Here is a 24468-nt window from a genome sequence, read left to right on the forward strand (position 1 = left end):
TTTTTCTGTTATTCTCAGTTGACTATGGTGGGGACAAATTGGTAAATAAAACTATTGTATCATGTTTGGTGAATTTTCTTTTCATTCAGAAATAAATGTTATTATTTGGCTTTGAAAGAGGCTGGGATTTTTTCAGGGAGAAAAATTACTGTTGCTTTGATTTGTTGAGAACTATTGATCCAGTAATTTAAAAAAAAACCAAACGATTTATCTTGATAATAGAAAAATAAAGGGTTGAACAAAAAGTCCACCTCACCCTGGATAAAAAAAATTAAGTAGTAATCTAATGTCCATAGAAATGGATGGTAATAACTAAATTATAAAATGATTTCCAAAGAGATGATTCTTGGTCTAGTATCTTTTATGCATCTATAGAAGACATGATTCTACTGATTCTTGGCCAAGCTGAGTCTCAAATCATATGGATGGAGGTGAGATTTGAGTGATCTGTACAGGTGAGCATCTTAGATCACACCTTGGGTTCCTTTTTTGTAGTAATTAACATTGGTTCAAAAGTCATAACGATTCATACTTATGATTATTCACATATCTCAAGTTTTGATTATATATTGAATAGAATAATACGTTTTGTAAGATCTGTCTTGAGAGGCCACAGCAGTGAGAGACCACCTGTTTTGAAAGACCAGATTCTCCAATGTTACGACTTTATGGTCTTAAACTATCAGAAATAAGCAAATCAAGTTTATTAAAATCAACAAATAAATTTATGTTGCTAAGTTACAGAGTGAAAGTTTAAGAGGAACTTACAGTATTGTGAATTGAATCCCAAATAATCCTAAACATTCTATCATAAGTCCATAAGTATAGTGTTCTGAATAAATTCCAATATTGAATGTACTGTTGTACATGTAGTCTTGAATACGTTGATGTACAGTCATGATGTATCACAATTATATAATCCAGAATGTCTTTGAATGAATTCAGAGTATTACCGGAATAGTGTTTTAGTCCAGAAAATCAATGTGCACTTTATAATTCCAATGAATAATTTTTAACTAAATGATTCTTCTTAAATTATATTTGAATAACACTGAAAATAATTCCACAGACTGATCTCAAGAATGGAATGAATAATTTTGATTACTACAACCAAATATACTACTTTCACTGGACCTAAAATGCAGTAAAATGAACATAATGTGGGTCACAAGTAGAACATTCTGAGTTTGTAAATAAGGCTTGAGACCAATCCGGTGGCTTAGAAGTTAGAGCACCCACCTCAGATGCAGGAGGTCACAGGTTCAAACCAAAGCTGAATCATACCAGAGACTTATAAAAACGGTACTAGCAGCTGCCTCACTTGGCACTAAGCATAAAAGGTTTGTCTTAGGACTAGTTGGCATGGTGTCAGGATAATGTGACTGGGTGGGATATAGTGCTACATTTTTGTGGCATGATGCCTCAGTGCTAGACAACACTATAAACTGCCACACTGCAGACATTGTAGCAATATGACTGAAAAATTGTATAAGCTATGTTAAAAATCAAAAAATACACACACACACAACAAGACTAGACCTTGAAGTTAAATATCAGTAAACATTCTATTTATAATTTACAAAAACATGACAAAAATCAGGTACACACAAAACTGTATCCTCAGTCATGGACAAAGGTCAAGCCCACAATATGGATTAAATAAACATAACACCATGCACAGATTTAATGATTATATATTGTTGTTGACTGTCCTGGAAATCATTCTTTACTGGCAAAACAGGTTCTACTTGTATACATTTGCAATTACACTGTGAGATTGAATAACAGATCATATTGCATATTGTTTAACATGTTGCTGCCATTACTTCATTTTGGTATTAATTAAATTTGAAGTTTGCAGATAACGAATAGTCTAGTATGCAATGAAGAGACTTAATGAATTATGAAATTACTTGCCCTTATTATATGTCAGATTTTTATTTCTTTCATTTGACCCGTTGTCATAGGGCCCATGAAATCTTACCTTAAATATGTAAATGTCTGCATATTACTTCAGATATGGTGACTTTACTTAAAGCAGTTTTGTAATGTTTGCAAACATGACTTGATTCATGTTAGAGGTACAATGGTAATTAGGTATACAAAGTAACTTTGGAGTGACTGGCCCCTGTACAGTCAAATCTTGATCATACATCAAGCCTGTCCTAAGCATATTTCACTTGGAAATAAGAGAACAAAATTTCGACAGTTATTTGGTCATAGGGTCTGCAACGAAGTGGCATTTGATGACAGGTGGTTGCTTAAAAGGTGGTCTTTAAGACAGGTTTGACTGTATAAATACTTAAAAGACAGTACTGATAATGTCTTCTGTCCAGTCCAGCTTTTATCGGAAAGATGATCATTATCCATTTGTCTTGAGGCATTGGAAACTACATGACAGTGATTGACATGGTCTGGTTGTCTTTAGGCATTGGAAACAACCTAACACAGTGATTGACATGTGAAGCTTAACACCTGATATATCATCTGTTAATGTTAATTGGCAGTAGAGAGAGGTTAATGTGTCTCCTATTCACTACCAACATGATTGACCAGATAGGTGCATTGTTATTTACATGATATTCCAAAGGTTAGGCAACTTGCTTCCATGAGCTCAAGCAATGACAGTCCATGCTGTCTGTCTGTCTGCCTGATTTTCAGTCTTTTCCCTTTAAGTAGCTATGGTACATATGTGCTTTTTAGATGGGTCCACTTAAAAACTACAGACCCTGATCTGCTGTCACACAGTGTGTTAGCAGATCTGGGGCTGTGCAGTTTGTTCGGAGTAATCAGTAGAAAAAACAACATATACCCTGATATGCAGGTGCATTTGCTACAACAGATTGGGATCTTTGTTTTTTGCATTTTGAATTGACTTATAAACAATTATATACTGCATGCATTTAATGTAGTACAGGATAATCGTTTATATATCGGTGCCCTGGGGGAAACATGCTGTCCTTCCTGTCAGCAGATTATGTCTTTATCACTGTATTCCAGCTAACACTTTTGCCAGAATGACAAATGTCTTTTCCCTCTGGACATTGCACACAACATTACATTGTAAGGTTAAAAGAGTTCTCAGTACCTTTACTCATGGCATACACAGAACAGAGTTTGGTATACCAGAGAAACAAAGAATCATCTTGAGGATCTGAATACTGAGGCTACCAGAATCCATAAATGAGCTAAAAGACAAGTTGGCATAAACCAGTTATCATTAGAAATAGGTTGGGAAGCCTTGAAAGGATGTAAATATAGCACACATTTTTTTAAGTATCCTTGATATTGGTTCCTGAATTTATATTAACCTTTATTCCCTATGGGAAGAAAATCACGTGCAGCTTATAGAATTAATGTAAATTATTTTGTAACCAGAAGTAGATTGAGAAATTTACTAGTAAGTGCTGAATATTCACCAGAACTGTGTCATATGCATCTTAAAATATGCTGACCTTTGGACTATTGAAATCGTAAGGTTAAGACAGAAAATTGACTAGCTTTGGATTAGCCAGCTACCATGCAGAGCCCTCTAGGTAATTTATACAATAGTTACTCTGTGGCAAATATTCGAGTGATAACCAAATTATGTCAAGAACTCTTTCTACTATTAACCCTTCATGACTGGAATCATCCTCCATCTTTTGTGAGAGAATCTTAATTTGTAAATATAAAAGATTAATGATTGACCATTTCTTGGATATTCCTATATCCTCTTAAAATGGGGAAAAGATTAGGTCAGATTTGTAACACTCTGTCTTGGGTGTATCTTACTTGAAACCTGTTTGTTGTTGAGAAATATAATATCAAACCCATTTTACAGTTGCAGCAGAACAGAGACTAAAACACTATTAATTCTTTACATCAATAGAAGAAATTTTTCTTTTCTTCTTGCCTTGTTTGCTGACTACAAAATTTATTAAATGTAAAAAATGTGTACAACACCAACACCAATATTAAAATATTCATTGTTGTAAAGACTTTGCAAGTGGTCAGTGAGATATTCATTGTTGTACAAGATCATATTATTCATAAAGAAGACTTGCAAACGGTCATTGAGATATTCATTGTTGTGCAAGATCATATTATTCATAATTAAGATTTGCATGTGGTCAGTGAGATATTCATTGTTGTACAAGATCATATTTTTCATAAAGAAGACTTGCAAGTGGTCATTGAGATATTCATTGTTGTACAAGATCATATTATTCATAAAGAAGACTTGCAAGTGGTCATTGAGATATTCATTGTTGTGCAAGATCATATTTATTCATAATTAAGATTTGCATGTGGTCAGTGAGATATTCATTGTTGTACAAGATCATATTATTCATAAAGAAGAAGGGGGCCCCGAGTGGCCGAGTGGTCTAAAGCGCTTTCCATTACAGATCCCTGCCATCTCACCTCTGTCTGCGTGGGTTCGAGTCTTGGATTCGGCTAATGTGGTTATGTGAGAAAGCTTGCCAGTAGCTTCTCGTGGGTCGGTGGTTCTTTCCAGGGTTTCCGGGTTCTTCCTCCACCATTAATACTGGCCGCCATGTATAGCCTATCGTGTGCTGAAAAATGTCGTTAAACCCTACAACAACAACAACAACATAAATAAGACTTGCAAGTGGTCATTGAGATATTCATTGTTGTACAAGATCATATTATTCATAAAGAAGACTTGCAGGTGGACAGTGAAATATTGCTAGTGGTCAGTGAGATATTCATTGTTGTACAAGATCATATTATTCATAAACAAGACTTGCAAGTGGTCATTGAGATATTCATTGTTGTATAAGATCATGTTATTCATAAAGAAGACTTGCTAGTGGTCAGTGAGATATTCATTGTTGTACAAGATCGTATTATTCGTAAAGAAGACTTGCAAGTGGTCAGTGAGATATTCATTGTTGTACAAGATCATATTATTCATAAAGAAGACTTGCAAGTGATCAGTGGTCTAAAGCGCTCTTTGTTATGGATCACTGCCATCTCACCTCTCTCTGCGGCGATTTGAGTCTAGGATTCAGCCAATGTGGGTATGTGAGAAAGCTTGCCAGTAGCTTCTCGTGGGTCGGTGGTTCTTTTCGGTGTTTTCCCGGGTTCTTCCTCCACCATTAATACTGGCCGCCATGTATAGCCTATCGTGTGCTGAAAAATGGCGTTAAACCCCATGACAACAACAGCAAGTGGTCAGTGAGATATTCATTTTGTTGTACAAGATCACAGTATTCCTAAAGAAGCCTTGCAAATGATCATTTTGATATTCATTGTTGTACAAGATCATATTATTCATAATGAAGACTTGCAAGTGGTCAGTGAGATATTCATTGTTGTACAAGATCATATTTTTCATAAAGAAGACTTGCAAGTAGTCAGTGAGATATTCATTGTTGTACAAGATTATATTATTCATAAAGAAGACTTGCAAGTGGTCAGTTAGATATTCATTGTTGTACAAGATCATATTATTCATAAAGAAGACTACAAACCAACAAACAGAAGTGACCGAGAGGAATCCTACAGTACTAAAGGTTTCTTAAAAATGCAGCTTAATGATGCTAATATAAATCCCTTGCTAAGTCACAAACAAGATTAGAAAATATTTGCATTGTACTACGTAAACGGAAGCTACATAGCAAACATACAAAATAAACGTGGTAGAACAATAGTTATAACTTATACACAAGAAATTAATAATTCACATACCTCTACAGCTGAAGATGGGCAAGTCCTTAAAGTAGACCCCTCACTGAGAAGACATTCTGTAATGTGAAGATTTAATCTTACGGTGAGGCATTTATACACAGGCAAAGTTGTCATACATGGTCTGTGCACTGGAAGCATTCGGTTTTTCCCATTGAAAGTACTTCACACGTGTGGCATAGGATGAACCGAACTCACTATTTCGAAATATTCTACAATATACATAAATCACCTTTGGGTATCGTTGTACCAAACAAAAACAACTGAGTACATGTATTTAATAAATAAGAGGATTTATACAATTCCGTGACAGGGTGGGTTAAATTTGTAGTACAGTATGTATATTAGTTATACATTCCTGGTTGTTTATGCATTTGGTTCAGGTTTTTTATACATACTGTCATACCTTTAATCGTAATACTTTGTGGGAGGATGTACCTTTTAGCTTACTATATCCATATTACAGATTTAGGTCACTGTGACCTATGTTGTATGCTTAATTGATCATGATTAAATTTGAAGTTTATTTTTCAAGGACATTTTATTATAGAATAAAAAAACTATGATTGCATGTATCTGTTAATATCAAGGTAGGTCACTGATCAACATTTTACATTTACAGGCTTGGATTGGGTTAAGTTCTCAAGTTTAGTTCATAACAAAATAGGTTTTTGGCACCCTGTCTAAACACATGTACTAGTATATTTAGATTTGTGAAATTTGGTGATGGTATACTTCTTGATTAGCACTACACCCTCATCGCAGAAGTAGGTCACTGTGACAAATATTTATTGGATTATTGTCTTTGGTTAAAGTTTGTGTTTTGAGTTTATTTCTCAAATCATGCTTGATTCATCATACTAACTGATTATATGCATCTCCCATACCACAAAAGAATGTCAGTGTATATATATATATATATATATATATATATATATATATTTCATGCTTACCTGTTGTGTATTAGTTTTATTTTTCAAGTGCTGTTTATGCTAGCGTCTTCAAACAGGACGATTGTACACATCTCAATTTGTACCACACCTGTACCATAAAAGAATGTCACTGTGATGTACATTTCACATTGTATTGTTTCAGGTTAAGTATTGGGTTTGCTCAAAACTAAGTAGTATTTTATGTATACATGTTGTTCTAAGACAGATGAAATTAGGGCCTGTATCTTGAAGACTACAACATGCTCTTCACAAAAGTAGGTCACTGTGACCCATATTTCATCTTTCACTGCATAAGTTTCAGTCTCAAACATCCTTCATGCCAGAATCATCAAACTAGGTGATTACATCACTGGCTGTACTACACCCTTGAATCAAAATGATATTGCAACCTCCATTTAACATTTTACTGGCTTATATTAAGTTTTTGCATGTAACTCATGACCACACTGGTGTTTATACCATTATACAAAATTGCTATATCTGGAACCATAAAACAAGTTGGAAGGATGAATCTTGATGAGTACTATGACCTTTATGTTGAAAGTAGGTCACTGTGACCCATATTTTATATTTACGTACTATTTCATATTTTTTGGACTGTGGTTCAGTTTTACATTTAGCTCATGCCATTTGAGGTTTTGGCATGTTATATGTATACAGTACAACTTAGAATCAGGAGACTTGATGAGTGGATGCATATTAACAAGTTCATGAGACATGATGATTCTTCATATTAACAAGTTCATGAGACTTGGTGAGTGGATGTATCTTGAAAAATACATGAGACATGTTGCATGGATGCTTATTAACAAGTTCATGAGACTTGATGAGTGGATGTATCTTGACAAGTTCATGAGACATGGTGATTATTCATATTAACAAGTTCATGAAACTTGGTGAGAGGATGTATCTTGAGAAGTTCATGAGACTTGGTGAGTGATGCATATTAACAAGTTCATGAGACTTGGTGAGTGGATACATATTAACAAGTTCATGAGAATTGATGAGTGGATGCATATTAACAAGTTCATGAGACTTGAGTGGATGTATCTTGACAAGTTGGATGCATATTAACAAGTTCTTGAGACTTGATGAGTGGATGCATCTTGACAAGTTCTTGAGACTTGATGAGTAGATGCATCTTGACAAGTTCATGAGACTTGATGAGTTGATGCATCTTGTACTTTAATTTTGCCAAAAGAGGTATATGACATATTTCATGCCTTGGTGACTTTCTTAAAATTTAGTTTTAAAAGTTCATTTCTTGTGTACTGTTTATGTTTCAGTCATGAAACCTGATAATTAGATGCATTTCTGTTACTATGATACCATTAAAACTTGGTGTGAAAAGGAAAGTTTATGTTGATCTTTTGTTAGACAAAGCTGTGAAGAATGTAGGAGTGAGATTGCTCCAATTTCAGTGTGGCTTATATGTTTGCATGTGCTTGTTCTTGTATCATCATGCTGCCCACAGTTGAAAATACTACACATTGTTGTAGATTTTAATGACATTTAGATTAAAATCAAATGAATAAATTCATTTTATTTCCATCATACAGTTTCGGGGATTGCTTTTGGCCATGTGTGTTATAAATATTATTGCATTAAAGATTTGCTCTTTCATGGTAATAGCAACACAAGTAGGTATTCATTGAGACAATTTGAGTAAAGTCCCTTGCCTGAGGACATGGCATGCCAGCCAGTTTTGGGCTGATCCAGTGATATGATTGAAACTTATACCCTTTAAGTCATCAGTCTAGTATGATAACCACTGTGTCATCAATTATGCCATCAAAGTAAATTTAAATGTGTGGTTTATATTAGTCTCAGAAGTTTGCCTTTTTCTTGCTTCTGTTTGACCTACTTATTTTGAAACTTTATGCATATTTTGATGGAATTCTGATGCAATGACATAATACATTTGAAGTAAACATATATATTTTACAATGCAATGAAGTCCATATTAAACTATGTGATAAATTCACAACAATTTATCAGTTTCTCAAATCAAGTGTACAGTATTAGTACAGATCCCCAAAGGTTAACATTAGCAATCCCCCAGATTGCCACTGATCCCCATAGGTTAACATTAGCAATCCCCCAGATTGCCACTTGCCACTTATCCACAAAGGTTAACATTAGCAATCCTCCAGATTGCCACTTGCCACTGATCCCCATAGGTTAATATTAGCAATCCCCCAGATTGCTACTGGCCACTGATTTCCCAAAGGTTAACATTGACAATCCTCCAAATTGCCACTGGTCACTGATCCCCAAAGGTTAACATTCACAACATACCAGATTGCCACTGGCCACTGTTCCCCAAAGGTTAACATTAACAATCGCCAAAATTACCACTGGCCACTGATCCCCAAAGGTTAACATTAACAATCGCCAAAATTACCACTGGCCACTGATCCCCAAAGGTTAACATTCACAACATACCAGATTGCCACAGGCCACTGTTCCCCAAAGGTTAACATTAACAATTGCCAAAATTACCACTGGCCACTGATCCCCAAAGGTTAACATTAACAATCGCCAAAATTACCACTGGCCATTGATCCCCAAAGGTTAACATTAACAATCCCCAAAATTACCACTGGCCACTGATCCCCAAAGGTTAACATTCACAACATACCAGATTGCCACTGGCCACTGATCCCCAAAGGTTAACATTCACAACATACCAGATTGCCACTGGCCACTGATCCCCAAAGGTTAATATAAACAATTGCCAAAATTACCATTGGCCACTGATCCCCAAAATTACCAATGACCAATGCTCCCCATAGGCAGCTATTACTGTAGTAAAAAAGCTTTCACTTTGTGACTAGAAATTCATTACCTTTTGAAATTCAGTGTCACGATTGTAGTCGCAGATTCACTGATAGTGATTAAATAAATTTTAGTAAGAAAATTTTCAGTTTGTGATGTGAAAATCATGACTTTTTCAAATTAAACATCAAAATTTAGTCACTGTTTCTTGCACAGTAATCAAATTAAGGTCTTAGTAGACAAATGCTAGTGCTTAATTACTATCCCAACATTGTGCCCTTGATTGTGACCATGGAGTCATTATAGACATTTCACCAGTTAACCAAATTATGTAATATTATCCAAAGTCTTTGTCTACAGAACAGTGCCTTTCAAAGGCAATGATTGAACCAAATGGACTAAGTTTGTTATGATTGTTTTATTTTGAACATCAGTGTGTTAAAAGGATCCTGGGAGGAAACAACACAGCCATGCTTTGTTAACACTGAACAGTTGTATAGAATGTATGTTACAAAACAGGCGAGTATCCAGTACACAAACACTCTTAGTCATTGATTAAAACAGGATCTAGAAAGATGTTTAGGGTTAAACAAATGCCAGAAGAGAAATAAGTTTCACCATTTTTTAAAAATATGATATCATTAACCTGATTATTTTATCTATAATTTGTGTATTCAAGTACCCCCATTCCAAGTCGTTCTTTTGGAATTAAAATATTGGAACTGTTGCTGCAAGAATTTAGTTTCAGTGATGAGTGTCTGGACGTCTTTCAAAAAGAAGTGTTGCAACAGTAGGCTTGTCGATTTAGCCAGAAATTCAAAGCCCTCAAACACACTTCTTTGTGTAAGATAATGATCATGATTAAGTCTTCAACAAATCAAATTATGAAAGAAAAAACATAAAAAACCAAATTCCTCAAAGCTCTTATGAATTTCGTTCATTGAATATTTAAGCACTGTAAGCTGAGCTGAAAAACAGTTCGCTGAAGTTTTCAGAACAAATAGCCTTAAAACATGACAAAATGTAAAGATATATTTCTGAGCAACTGTATTAAAAGTAAATATTAAACTAAAACAAACCCAGCTTTATTACACACATATGCAGTTTAATCTTGCTGCATGAAAGTGACTACCAACCATTTTATTTTTGGGTGAACCTAGTGGAGGGGTCTAGACAGATTTAAAGCATTGTGATAACAGCTAGATAGATACTGTAGGTAGGTATGTAGGCAAGCAGTCAGGTAGGTATGTAAGTAGGTAGGTCTTACGGTGTTGGATGGAAAACGTAATTAGGGACAAGTTATTCTAAATTGCAGATGATTGTTGTGGTTAGAGTGTAGAGATGTTTTGTTGGGTGGTCATCTGAGAGGTACTAATCTTATGAAGTTAAACTGACAACCTTTGCCCAGTGATGAATCTGGATTTATGATCAGGTTAGAGGTTTAAACGTCACCTGAAAGAGGGAGAACTTGTACACCAATAAGCACTTACACAAACATAATGTTTATACCATGAGTGTGGAGTGTATACTAGCTGCTGTAGTGGTCTTTGAAGTGTTTGACGGCCAAGGTGTCAATTACTACACCTTGACCAACAGTGGGTAAATTATTCATTACTAATAACCAGAAAGGGCTAGTCAGTGTACCTGTATATCTGAGGCAAGTTCTATTGCTGAATCAAATGCTTCATTAGGAAAAGATAATTCATTTGGTTCCTTACATTTGTGCATTGTTGACTGTACCATTCTGGCAAGAGATATAACTATTTCTCATCGCAGGGTCAGTCATCAGATTGCAAAACTGTAATTGTAGCAAAATATAGAACTAGGAGTATTACTTTGAAAATTAATATAAATGTGGAAATTTATGATGTACTTGACTATAATATTGTATGAAATAAATAATGAAATACATGACTGGAATATTGTACTAAGTACTTAATGAAGTACTTGACTGGAATATTGTACTATGTAATTAATGTAGTACTTGACTGGAATATTGTACTATGTAATTAATAAAGTACATGACTGGAATATTGTACTAAGTAATTAATGAAGTACATGACAGGAATATTGTACTAAGTAATTAATGAAGTACATGACTGGAATATTGTACTATGTAATTAATGTAGTACATGACTGGAATATTGTACTATGTAATTAATGTAGTACTTGACTGGAATATTGTGCTATGTAATTAATATAGTACTTGACTGGAATATTGTACTAAGTAATGTTGTACTTGACTGGAATATTGTACTATGTAATTAATGTAGTACTTGACTGGAATATTGTACTATGTAATTAATAAAGTACATGACTGGAATATTGTACTAAGTACTTAATGAAGTTTATGACTGGAATATTGTACTAACAAATTAATGAAGTATGTGACTGGAATCTTGTACCAATTTATTAATGAAGTACATGACTGGAATCTTGTACTAAGTAACTAATGAAGTACATGACTGGAATATTGTACTATGTAATTAATGTAGTACTTGACTGGAATATTGTACTATGTAATTAATGTAGTACTTGACTGGAATATTGTACTAAGTAATGAATGTAGTACTTGACTGGAATATTGTACTATGTAATTAATGTAGTACTTGACTGGAATATTATACTAAGTAATGAATAGAGTACATGACTGGAATATTGTACTAACTAATGAATGAAGTACTTGGCTGGAATCTTGTACTAAGTAATGAATGAAGTACATGACTAGAATATTGCACTAAGTACTCAATGAAGTACATGACTAGAATATTGCACTAAGTACTCAATGAAGTATATGACTGGAATATTGTACTAAGTAATTAATGTAGTACTTGACTGGAATATTGTAGTATGTAATTAATGTAGTACTTGACTGGAATATTGTAGTATGTAATTAATGTAGTACTTGACTGGAATATTGTATTAAGTAATGAATGAAGTACTTGACTGGAATCTTGTACTAAGTAATGAATGAAGTACATGACTAGAATATTGTACTAAGTACTCAATGAAGTATATGACTGGAATGTTGTACTAAGTACTCAATGATGTATATGATTGGAATATTGTACTAAGTAATTAATGTAGTAGATGACTTGAATATTGTACTATGTAATTTATGAAGTACATGACTGGAATATTGTACTAAGTGCACAATGATGTATATGACTGGAATATTGTACTAAGTATTTAAGGAAGCATGTGACAGGAATATTGTGCTAAGTACCTAATGAAGTATATGACTGGAATATTGTACTAAGTAATTAATGAATTATATTACTGAAATATTGTACTAAATAATTAATGAAGTACTTGACTGGAATATTGTACTATATAATTAATGAAGTACATGACTGGAATATTGTACTAAGTAATTAATGAAGTACTTGACTGGAATGTTGTACTAAGTAATTAAAGAAGTATGTGACAGGAATATTGCACTAAGTACTCAATGAAGTATATGATTGGAATATTGTACTATGTAATTATTGATGTATATGACTGGAATATTGTACTTTGTAATTATTCATGTATATGACTGGAATATTGTACTCAGTAATTAATTAAGTATATGGCTGGAATATTGTACTAAGTACTTAAATAATTAATGAAGTAATTCACTGGAATATTGTACTGTGCATTAAAGAAGTACATGACTGGAATCTTGTATTAAGTAATTAATGAATTACTTGACTAGAATAGTGTACTAAGTAATTAATGAAGTACTTGGACTGAAATATTGTACGATAAACTCACTGCTTAATGTAGTCTGTTTCAAAGACAGAAAGTTTAAATCTATAAAGTACATGATGACTTCTGCCATGTTCAAGAGAAGGTACTGGCTTTTTAGAATCACCAGTATTTTTTATGGAATTGGTGGTGTTCTACATTTTTTATCTTGGAAACAAAATTGTATGATCCATTTATGAACAGAAAGAATTTGTATAAATCCACCAATATTTTCTTACATGGAATATTTGTCATGTATGCAGTATTGCATAAAAAATCATATCTGCCAAATTTAGGAGATGCACATAATTTCAAAAGGAAGGAAAGTACTAGATTGTGCTTAATAGACTAGTAATGTTATTTAATGAGATAATCCTATATGCTTTGACAGTTAATGAGATAGCTCAGTATGCTTTAACAGTTAATGAGATAGTACTTTATGCTTTAATAGAGATAATCCTATATGCTTTGACAGTTAATGAGATTGTCCTATATGCTTTGATAGAGATAATCCTATATGCTTTGACAATTAATGAGATAGTACTATATGCTTTGATAGAGATAATCCTGTATGCTTTGACAGTTAATGAGATAGTACTATATGCTTTGACATTTAATGAGATAGCTCTATATGCTTTGACAGTTAATGAGATAAACCTATATGCTTTGACAGTTAATGAGATAAACCTTTATGCTTTGACAATGAATGAAATTGTCCTGTATATGCTTAATCCTATATGCTTTGACATTTTTACCACCACAGCTTCTGTTGCCTGCGCTGCATTACTGTCTTTTACATAGACACTTGTGATATTAATATAAATATGTTATCAAGCGTTCAAGTAACCATCAAAACATTTGCATCTTTGAATATCAAGTGCTCAAGTAACCCATCAAAACATGTTTGAATATCTGGGTCACCTGATTAGAACTGCTCCATGGAATATTCCATACATGGTCTTGCTCTCTTGTAACATTAGTGTTCACTAATAATCTACCAGTATAATTATAACCATTCCAGTGTTTTTTTTTTAGTTACTTTTCTTTTCAAGAATAAATCATGAGTGATTTATTAAATGAAAAATTGTGTATTTCTACCAGCTTTTAACAATAGAAATAAAAAAATTTTCATAAATTCGATCTCAGAAATGTTACACTAGTGGCCTTCAGTGACTTTGCATTGCAAATCAGTTAACTAATGTAAAGTGTGATGTGTACTAAAGAAAACTAGCAGGCAGAATTTTCCATGTTTCTTGATAAAAGTGGGGCACACAGGAGACCATATTTAGGGTACATGAATGGTATCTATTTTGTTCTAAATGAAAATGGTGTTGACCATATATCCTGTATGGCTTCCAGTGGTTGATGTGGAAATATTGTTGCTCAAGAAAATCGGAGAATGTTTCAACACCAAGCAGTTGTAAAGAAGAATTGGTCTTATCTTGAATTCCTGGAAATTCTTAGTAGACTGTATAGCATTAGTCCCTTCAATGGACTTTTGTTATTAAGAACCGATTGTTAGTACTTATCCAAGAAGATCTGTCTGTCTCTTTATTCTACTTCTAGTTTCAAGCAATATATTCTGCTCCCTTCCCATGAAATAGGAATACATCATGGTCATTGAAATGTAGCAGGCTAGAAGAGGGATTGTCAGAGTTTTGGGACTTTCATTTGTTTGCTTTATCACATTAACCCCTAGAGGTTTTGTCGTTTTTGCCTGAAATTTGAGCTGGAAACACATTTTGAAAGCTTTTTCTGAATGCATCCAAAAACACCAAATCCCTGGTGATCTTTCAATAACATACTGCCTAGTTCTGTTAGAAACATCGTTTTTCATTGGCTATTTGGCTCGTGCATGAGCAGATGGATAAAAGTTGGAGTTCTTTTCTTTTTTTGTTGTTGCTAAATGGACCCATTATTTTTGTATCGAGACCACTCTTTATTCCAAATGCCCATCTTATCCTACTTTTTGCAAAGGTTCATCTGTCTGTTTGCAGTTCATACCAGTCTGCCTTAGATTGAGACCAAAAAGTCTAAAATCCAGACACAAAATCGGATTCCGACCATGGGCCAATTTTGGCTAGAAAAAATCAATTCCAAAAATTGAGGTTTTTCTCTATTTTGTAGTGCAACTAGAAATTCCAGATTATTTGGTATAATGGTAGAGCTACATCTGTCTACCTTTCTATAATACCACCCACTTTAGTGTATCATGCATGACCATGATGCTACAGAGCTTGGCAGTAGGCTACTACCTCCTGCCATGTTAACTCATCGCTAGGGGTTAATGCGTTAACAGCTCAGAGAATACAGGATCAAGTAAATAGGTTCTTGCATCTCATCGTAAGAAGACTTGTATTAAAAGATGGCTCCCAATGGAACTTAATGTTTGTACAAAGTTTTCCTCTGGACATATAATTTTCAGAAGATCGTATATTTCATCTACAGAAATTTCACACAAAAAAAAACAATTTGTCACTTGTCAAAATTTTAGCATGAAACAGTCAGATCAGGGTCCACACTCACTGTTCATACTGATCAAGTCATAGTCTGTTATATACATGTAAATATAGAATGCCTTACTGCAGAATGTATGGGTGTATATTGTATACATGCAAATATAGAATGTCATACGATAACTTATCTGGGTGTGTATTGTATACATGTGGGGAAAATCTATATATAGTATCATTGTGGAAATGTTGTACATGTTGATGTTCATTCTGATTAACATTTTAGAGAAGTTGTTATAAAGGAAAAGACTGTTTTGCTGCAATGCAACCAAGAAGGAAAGAAAATAATAAATAGACAATATCAAACATTTTGTTGCATTTGCAATGGGCTTATATGTCAAAACAATTGTTACTATTACATTTGTTGAAGAAAATATGAAGAGTGCAGGTAAGATAAACACTTTTTAACAGTAAACACTTTTTCAAAGTAGAATATTATCTCACAACAAGAAACATACAAGTATGAACCAAAAACATATAATTATCAAAAATAGCACTAATGAGAGAGATATGTTACCATGGATACTGTAATTTGCTGATATAGCAAAAAGAATAGTAGGTTTTTTGGTGCTGAGAAAAAGAAGTGAATCTGTTTTAATTGATTCTTTAGAAATTTAAATATAAAGTATACTATGGTATTTCAAGGTGGTGCAAGACCTATTGGTTTAAGGAGATGCCATTTTTGATTTAAAGAGATGCCCTTATTGATATATGGAGATGCCCTTATTAATAGTTAAGGAGATGCCTTTATTGATATAAGGAGATGCCCTTATTAATAACTAAGGAGATGCCCTTATTAATAACTAAGGAGATGCCCTTATTGGTATATGGAGATGCCTTTATTAATTTAACGTGATGCCCTTATTGATTTAAGGAGATGCCCATATTGATATAAGGAGATGCCCTTATTGATTGAGCAAGATGTCCTTATTGATATAAGGAGATGCCTTTATTGATATAAGGAGATGCCTTTTGTTTTCTTATTGAATGTTGTCTCATTCCATTTCTGATGTTTGTTACTCAAGTAAAGTGGTTTCTGTGTTGGGGCAATTACTTTTCTATCATCACACCTGATTTACATCATTTAAGTACAAGAAAATGCCTTACAGTCAATTGTAACGCTCATTGAAGCTGGAATGCATGGAATTTATGCTAATATATGCTAGTAAATAAGTTAGGTAATCTTGATTTATTTTTCCACAGATGTAGTCCATTTTATAGATACCAATCTTTTTCTTGCAGAAAGGTAGGAATTTTTTATTCAACAACAGAGTAACTAGTGTATCATTACACACATCATCCTGATTCACCATTGCCGAAAGGATAGGTTGAGGTAGATGCCAGAAAGGATACATTGAGGTAGATGTCAAAAGGGTTAGGTTGGGGTAGGTGTTGATAGGGACAGTTGTAATATGTGGTGAAAAAGGAATGGGGGGGGGTGTGCCAAGAGGAAGAGTTTTGGTTGATACTAAATGCAATAATAATAATAATAATAACAATAATATTGTATCTACCTGGACCTGGTTGTAATGAAGGGCCAGCATTCATATCTTTATAGATTTACATAGGTATATATGTAACATAACACCATGGAACAGTATCTTGGTAGAATCCACCACCAAAACAGTACATCTGCATGTATATGCTTTAGGCATGTCACATTGCAGTAATCAAGAAATTTGTGTCATTTTTTTACTGTTCTCACCTGATACATCCATTTTGGTTCATTTGGAATGTTTCATTTAATAACCTGTACATACATGGCCCAGTGTAAATGATAATATCTCTCTTCCCAGATGAAGGTACAAATATGTCAACTCAGTGGTATAGTTGTTGTTAATCAGGACCAGTATCAGTTATATGGCAATATACACAGATATGGGAGGGGGAGTGGGTTTGGTGAACTTGGAATATCACTACTGTGTGTACATGTAAACTACCTTCAGAGGCAGGTGTTTTTCAGACTTAGTGAAAGGCCAGATTTAATTGTGATGTAAGGCTCACATTTATAGAAAAATGGAATTAGATGTTGAAGAGATAGATGAGGTACACGTTGTTATACTTTTAACCACTGACTTAAAAATAATCTGAATTTTTCTTGTTTTTTTTCTCTCTCTGGTTACTAGCCCATTTGTTTTTTCATCTTAGCAGTTTCTTGTTTACTTTTTTTGTTTAAAACTTCTTATCTTTTAAAGATCATTTTCAGACTTCTAATTTTGAGGTTGTTCCAACTTGTAACCTGAAGTTTTAAGGTGTTTGCCATGTAATTATTATTCATTAGAACTGGAACAGTTTTTGTTCAAAGAAATGGACAGCTGGTGGACTACAAGACTTGAAGGCCTCTTGTGGCTTGTGCTTTGTTCATCTCCATTGTCATCTATCTTGCTTTCCATTTCTTGTGGAAAACTTGGATGTATACATGATGTAATTCATGCCCAAATAGTCAGTATTGTACATCTATACCATTACTTATATGAAACCCATTATAAAATTTATATGTACATGTTTTGAAAAGTTTTACTTTGGATTCTTCCAAAGATGGGATCAATAAATGTGGTGAAAGGAATGATCACAGTATTTTTGTTGAACCCATATTAGAAGGAAGCAGTCGCCTTTCTGCCAGTGTCATCATCCCCAATAGCTTGTTTAGGTTTTGGTTCAAGTTGTTAGCAATGTTTTGATGGTAGACTAGATGTGCAGGCCCTGGCCTTCTTGCTGACGATAAGATGTGCAGGCCCTGTCCTTCTTGCTGACGATAAGATGTGCAGGCCCTGGCATTCTTGCTGATGATAAGATGTGCAGGCCCTGGCCTTCTTGCTGATGATAAGATGTGCAGGCCCTGGCCTTCTTGCTGACAATAAGACGTGCAGGCCCTGGCCTTCTTGCTGATGATAAGATGTGCAGGCCCTGGCCTTCTTGCTGACAATAAGACGTGCAGGCCTGGGCCTTCTTGCTGATGATAAGATGTGCAGGCCCTGGCATTCTTGTTGATGATAAGATGTGCAGGCCCTGGCATTCTTGATGATGATAAGATGTGCAGGCTCGGGCATTCTTGATGATGATAAGATGTGCAAGCCCTGGCATTCTGCGTGGGTTCGAGTCTCGGATTCGGCTAATGTGGGTATGTGAGAAAGCTTGCCAGTAGCTTCTCGTGTGTCGGTGGTTCTTTCTGCGGGTTTTCCGGATTCTTCATCCACCATTAATACTGGCCGCCATGTATAGTCTATCGTGTGCTGAAAATGGCGTTAAACCCTACAACAACAACAACAACAACAGCATTCTTGCTGATGATAAGATGTGCAGACCCTGGCATTCTTGGTGATGATAAGATGTGCAGGCCGGGGCCTGCTTGCTGATGATAAGATGTGCAGGCCCTGGCCTTCTTGCTGGTCATAAGATTCTACTCTCCATGTGCACAGTCCAGTTCAGTTAATCCAAAATAAACTACTGCCAATATGTACAATAAATAGTGTGTATATATATATATATATATATATATATATATATATATATATATATATATATATATATATATATATTTTGAACGAATGTCAGTAAATGTCACTCTTTATGGTGTCATATTTGAACAATGGTTGGTTTGCTTGGGTATTGTAGGGCACATCAACATAGGTAGGCTAGTGCTAAGGTAATTAGAGTAAGGTGCCATGCCCAAGGATGGACACATTATATTAGCCAGCATTAGCTTGTCTGATGGTAGGATTCAATCTTGCACCCTTTTGGCTGCAAGTCAGGGATACTTCACATTCAATCATAGCAGCTTCTTCGTGCTTGTTTCATGAAAGGAAGTTTAAGTAATAACACAAGATTGGGGGGGGCCCGAGTGGCCGAGTGGTCTAAAGCGCTCTCCGTTACGGATCACTGCCATCTCACCTTTGTCTGCGTGGGTTCAAGTCTCGGATTCAGCTAATATGGGTATGTGAGAAAGCTTGCCAGTAGCTTCTCATGGGTCGGTGGTTCTTTCCAGGGATTTCCGGGTTCTTTCTCCACCATTAATACTGGCTGTCATGTATAGCCTATCATGTGCTGAAAAATGGCGTTAAACCCTACAAAAACAACAAGATTGGGAGTCCTGCTTTGTTACATCATGAAGATGTGACTGGCAGACCTGCCTTGTTTACATCAAGAAGACTAAACTGGGAGACCTTTGTTTACACAGAGAAGACTGAAATTGGAGACCTATTTTGTTTACATCTAGAAGACTAGACAGGGAGACCTTTGTTTTTTCAAGAAGACTAGATGGGGAGACCTTTGTTTTATCAAGAAGACTAGATGGGGAGACCTATTTTGTTTACATTTAGAAGACTAAAATGTTAGACCTACTTTGTTTTATCAAGAAGACTAGACAGGGAGACCTTTGTTTTATCAAGAAGACTGGACAGGGAGACGTACTTTGTTTACGCCAAGAAGACATAAATGGGAGACCTACTTTGTTTATGCCAAGAAGACATAAATAGGAGACCTACTTTGTTTGCACCAAGAAGACATAAATGGGAGACCTACTTTGTTTACGCCAAGAAGACTAGACTGGGAGATCTTTGTTTCATCCAGAAAACTCACTGAGACACCTGCATTGGGTTTCGTCAATAAAACCTGATTGGGATGCCTGCTTTGTTACACGAAGAAAGCAATTATGAAAGACCCGATTTAATTGTACCTTTAGAAAGGAGGGTCCATGTCACGTTGTAAAAATCACTCAAAGTTAAAAAAAATTATTTAGTTATTGATTGATTTATCAGATTATTACTATAATAGGTAAGGGAGTTATTGTTCTTAGTAGATGTAACATCTGGTACAGACAGCTAGTGCAGGTTCAGGATGGTAACAATGTAAAATGTATAGTTTTTATCTTGAATGGTTTATCTTGTCAGCAGTTCTGCCCTGATTACAAACTCTAATGCTTGTAGATTTGCATACATAGAATGTATGGTATGTCTTTTGACATCATTTGTTATATTTAGGTCCTTTTTTAATGCAGTTAGGCAGTAAAATGTATACACATTTTTGGGGGTATATGTTATTTACTTCCAGCAATACACGGTTGCAAACACTACACTGAAATTTAAGATTTTATGTCATTGATTACACATGGACAGCAGTTTTTATTTGCTTAAATGGGTTGAGTGTAGAATCTAGATGGAGCAGTGGAATTTGACATTTTGAAGTTATTGTAGATTTTTTGTCTTTAAGTTTGCTATGATTATTTTTTCATTTTGAATTTTTATTACATATTTGTTTACAGTTTTTACTGTGAATTGTGTTTTGCTATGCAAAGTTATGTTATGTTTTTCCATCTCTCAGTTAACCAGTTTTGTTTGCATACAACAACTTGAGTTTTCCAGTATCTCCATAACACCAGACTTTATGGATGGCTTGCACTTGGGTTAAGGAAGTTCCTTATTAAGGTCACTGAGTGAAAGAAGAAAAATCATTTCTGCACAATTCAACATAACAAACTCGGACCAAGCTTTGTGGATGGCAAGCACGTGGGTTAAGGAAAAATCCAAATAATTTTGGGGTCTATTAGGTCACCGTGACTGAAAATTATTTCTGCAGAATAACAGTATTCTACTCCAGGGGTCGGCAACCTTTTTTACATAGCGTGCCACTTTTTTTCTTGATTAATTACAAAATGAACGAATGCGTGCCACCAGTAAAAAGAGTAACACTGTTAAAATTGAGATTTTTGGCTGCCCATTGCATGCCACAAAAACCTCTTGACATGCCACCTGTGGCATGCGTGCCTTAGGTTGCCAACCCCTGTTCTACTCTAAATACCTGGACCAAATATTGTATATGGCTTGCTATTAGAATAACAGTATTCTACTCTGCATACCTGGACCAAATATTGTATATGGCTTGCTGTTAGAATAACAGTATTCTACTCTGCATACCAGGACCAAATATTGTATATGGCTTGCTGTTAGAATAACAGTATTCTACTCTGCATACCTGGACCAAATATTGTATATGGCTAATTGTAGAATAACAGTATTTTACACTGCACACCAGGACCAAATATTAGAATAACATTATTCTACTCTGCATACCTGGACCAAATATTGTATATGACTTGCTATTAGAATAACATTATTCTACACTGCATACCAGGACTAAATATTCTATATGGCTTGCTATTAGAATAACAGTATTCTACGCTGCATACCAGGACCAAATATTGTATGTGGCTTGCTATTAGAATAACATTATTCTACGCTGCATACCAGGACCAAATATTGTATGTGGCTTGCTATTAGAATAACATTATTCTACGCTGCATACCTGGACAAAATATTGATAATGGCTTGCTATTAGAATAACATTATTATACTCTGCATACCAGGACTAAATATTGTATATGGCTTGCTTATTAGAATAACAGTATACTCCTCTGCATACATGGACCAGATATTGTATATGACTTGCTATTAGAATAACATTATTCTGTGCTGCATACCTGGACAAAATATTGTATATGGCTTGCTATTAGAATAACATTATTCAATGCTGCATACCTGGACCAAATATTGTATATGGTTTGCTATTAGAATAACATTATTCTGTGCTGCATACCTGGACAAAATATTGTATATGGCTTGCTATTAGAATAACATTATTCAATGCTGCATACCAGGACCAAATATTCTATATGGCTTGCTATTAGAATAACAGTATTCTACACTGCATACCAGGACCAAATATTGTATATGGCTTGCTGTTAGAATAACATTATTCTACGCTGCATACCTGGACAAAATATTGTATATGGCTTGCTATTAGAATAACATTCTGTGCTGCATACCAGGACCAAATATTGTATACGGCTTGCTATTAGAATAACATTATTCAATGCTGCATACCAGGACCAAATATTCTATATGGCTTGCTATTAGAATAACAGTATTCTACACTGCATACCTGGACAAAATATTGTATATGGCTTGCTATTAGAATAACATTATTCTACGCTGCATACCAGGACCAAATATTGTATATGGCTTGCTGTTAGAATAACATTATTCTACGCTGCATACCTGGACAAAATATTGTATATGGCTTGCTATTAGAATAACATTCTGTGCTGCATACCAGGACCAAATATTGTATACGGCTTGCTATTAGAATAACATTATTCTACGCTGCATACCAGGACCAATATTGTATATGGTTTGCTATTAGAATAACATTATTCTACACTGCATACCAGGACTAAATATTCTATATGGCTTGCTATTAGAATAAGGAAGAAACCTATTGGTTTGGGGGTTAATAGGTCAAAGTTCTTGGTCACTGTGATTGAATGCAGAAAATGGATTGAGCACAATAACATTAGTTCTGCATCACAGACCTGGACAAAACATTGTAGATTGCTTGCATGTGTGGTAGAAAAAACACATTGATATGGGGGGTCAAAAGGCCCTGAAAGACAAATGGTTTTTCACAGAATAATGATTGTATTAGAGTAAGTTCCTGGACCAGACTTTTTGGATGGCTAGTTCTTAATGCAGTAAAGAAGCATATAGATTCTTGGATCTTGAGTACAGTACCACTGCAAATTTATTTTTCTTCCATGTGTTCCTTTTCTTTTCCTTAAGTACATGTATATCTTTGATACTGTGGAATCAGTCATTTTTATTTATATCCCTTCAGTATATCTTGAATACTGTGGAATTAGTAGGTTTAATTAACAGCCCAAAAGTATATCTTATCTATTGTGGAGTAAGTTATTTTTATTTTCAGCCCATAAGTACATCTTTGATACTGTGGAATTGGTAGTTTTTTCTTGTCAGTAGGTGTTGTTTATATGTCGGAGCAAACAAATCTGATAGCTCAATGTCTGGGACCCCTTTAATCAATGTCTGGGGCCCCTTTAAATCCAGATTAATCCTCTATCATATTGTAAGTTAGTTGCAGGTCAGGAATATACAATAAAAGTGTTATCTAATTTGCCCAGTACGAGTCCAAAATTCCCAAAAATCAGCTTTTTTTATTGTGTGTGTGTGGGGGGGGGCAGAATTTCTTGTACACCATTGTTCTATGACCAATATCACATTTGTCTGGGCAGGGTGGGTGTGTCAGATTTAAAAATAATAGTAAAAGAATATGTCCTTCTCAGGCAGGTGGATTTTAAGTTGGGCAAGAGATTTAATTTTTCAGAGACTTACCCAGGGCATTTGTCTGAAAATTTCTATGAGCACTGGGGGTGAATGGACAGTGGTTGGCACCAAGAACTGAGGAAAATATTGCTCTATGTGAAATGTTCTGTGAGGTGAATTAAATACATTATATGAGCTTTATGACTTTTCATTGTGTCAAAATAATAATACAAAAAAATATGAAATTTTTGCTATCTGGAATTAGAGTCTGGGCTTCTTTTTTTCAATAGCCACTTGCCCTGGGTCTGTGTCTGAAAAAACTTCTTTGAGTAGTGTATGTTCTTTTACATGTAAAGGGAGGGGCCCCGAGTGGCCGAGTGGTCTAAAGCGCTCTTCGTTACGGATCACTGCCATCTCACCTCTGTCTGCGGCTGTTTGAGTCTAAGATTCAGCCAATGTGGGCATGTGAGAAAGCTTGCCAGTAGCTTCTCGTGGGTCGGTGGTTCTTTCTGGGGTTTTCCTGGTTCTTCCTCCACCATTAATACTGGCCGCCATGTATAGCCTATCGTGTGCTGAAAATTGGCGTTAAACCCCACCACAACAACAACAACAACAACATGTAAAGGGGCATGCATGAAGGAACACTACTACTACTAATACTAATAATAATAATAATGACTTTATTTAAAG

At 34.9% G+C, this 24468-nt stretch overlaps 1 protein-coding gene across 1 annotated transcript in view; it reads left to right on the forward strand.

Moving 5' to 3' along the window:
* Positions 1 to 17595: 17595 nt before the first annotated feature.
* Positions 17596 to 24468, forward strand: part of LOC149788589 (uncharacterized) — a 177003-nt gene continuing 170130 nt past the window's right edge. The window contains exon 1 of the mRNA XM_089973529.1: positions 17596 to 17710. Within this exon, the coding sequence (XP_089829655.1) occupies positions 17681 to 17710 (30 nt within the window). The 5' untranslated portion in view covers positions 17596 to 17680. The remainder of the gene's footprint in view (positions 17711 to 24468) is intronic.

This window comes from Sinohyriopsis cumingii, chromosome 11 (genome assembly GCF_028554795.1).
Source record: "Sinohyriopsis cumingii isolate HCF-2022 chromosome 11, ASM2855479v2, whole genome shotgun sequence".
NCBI lineage: Eukaryota > Metazoa > Mollusca > Bivalvia > Unionida > Unionidae > Sinohyriopsis > Sinohyriopsis cumingii.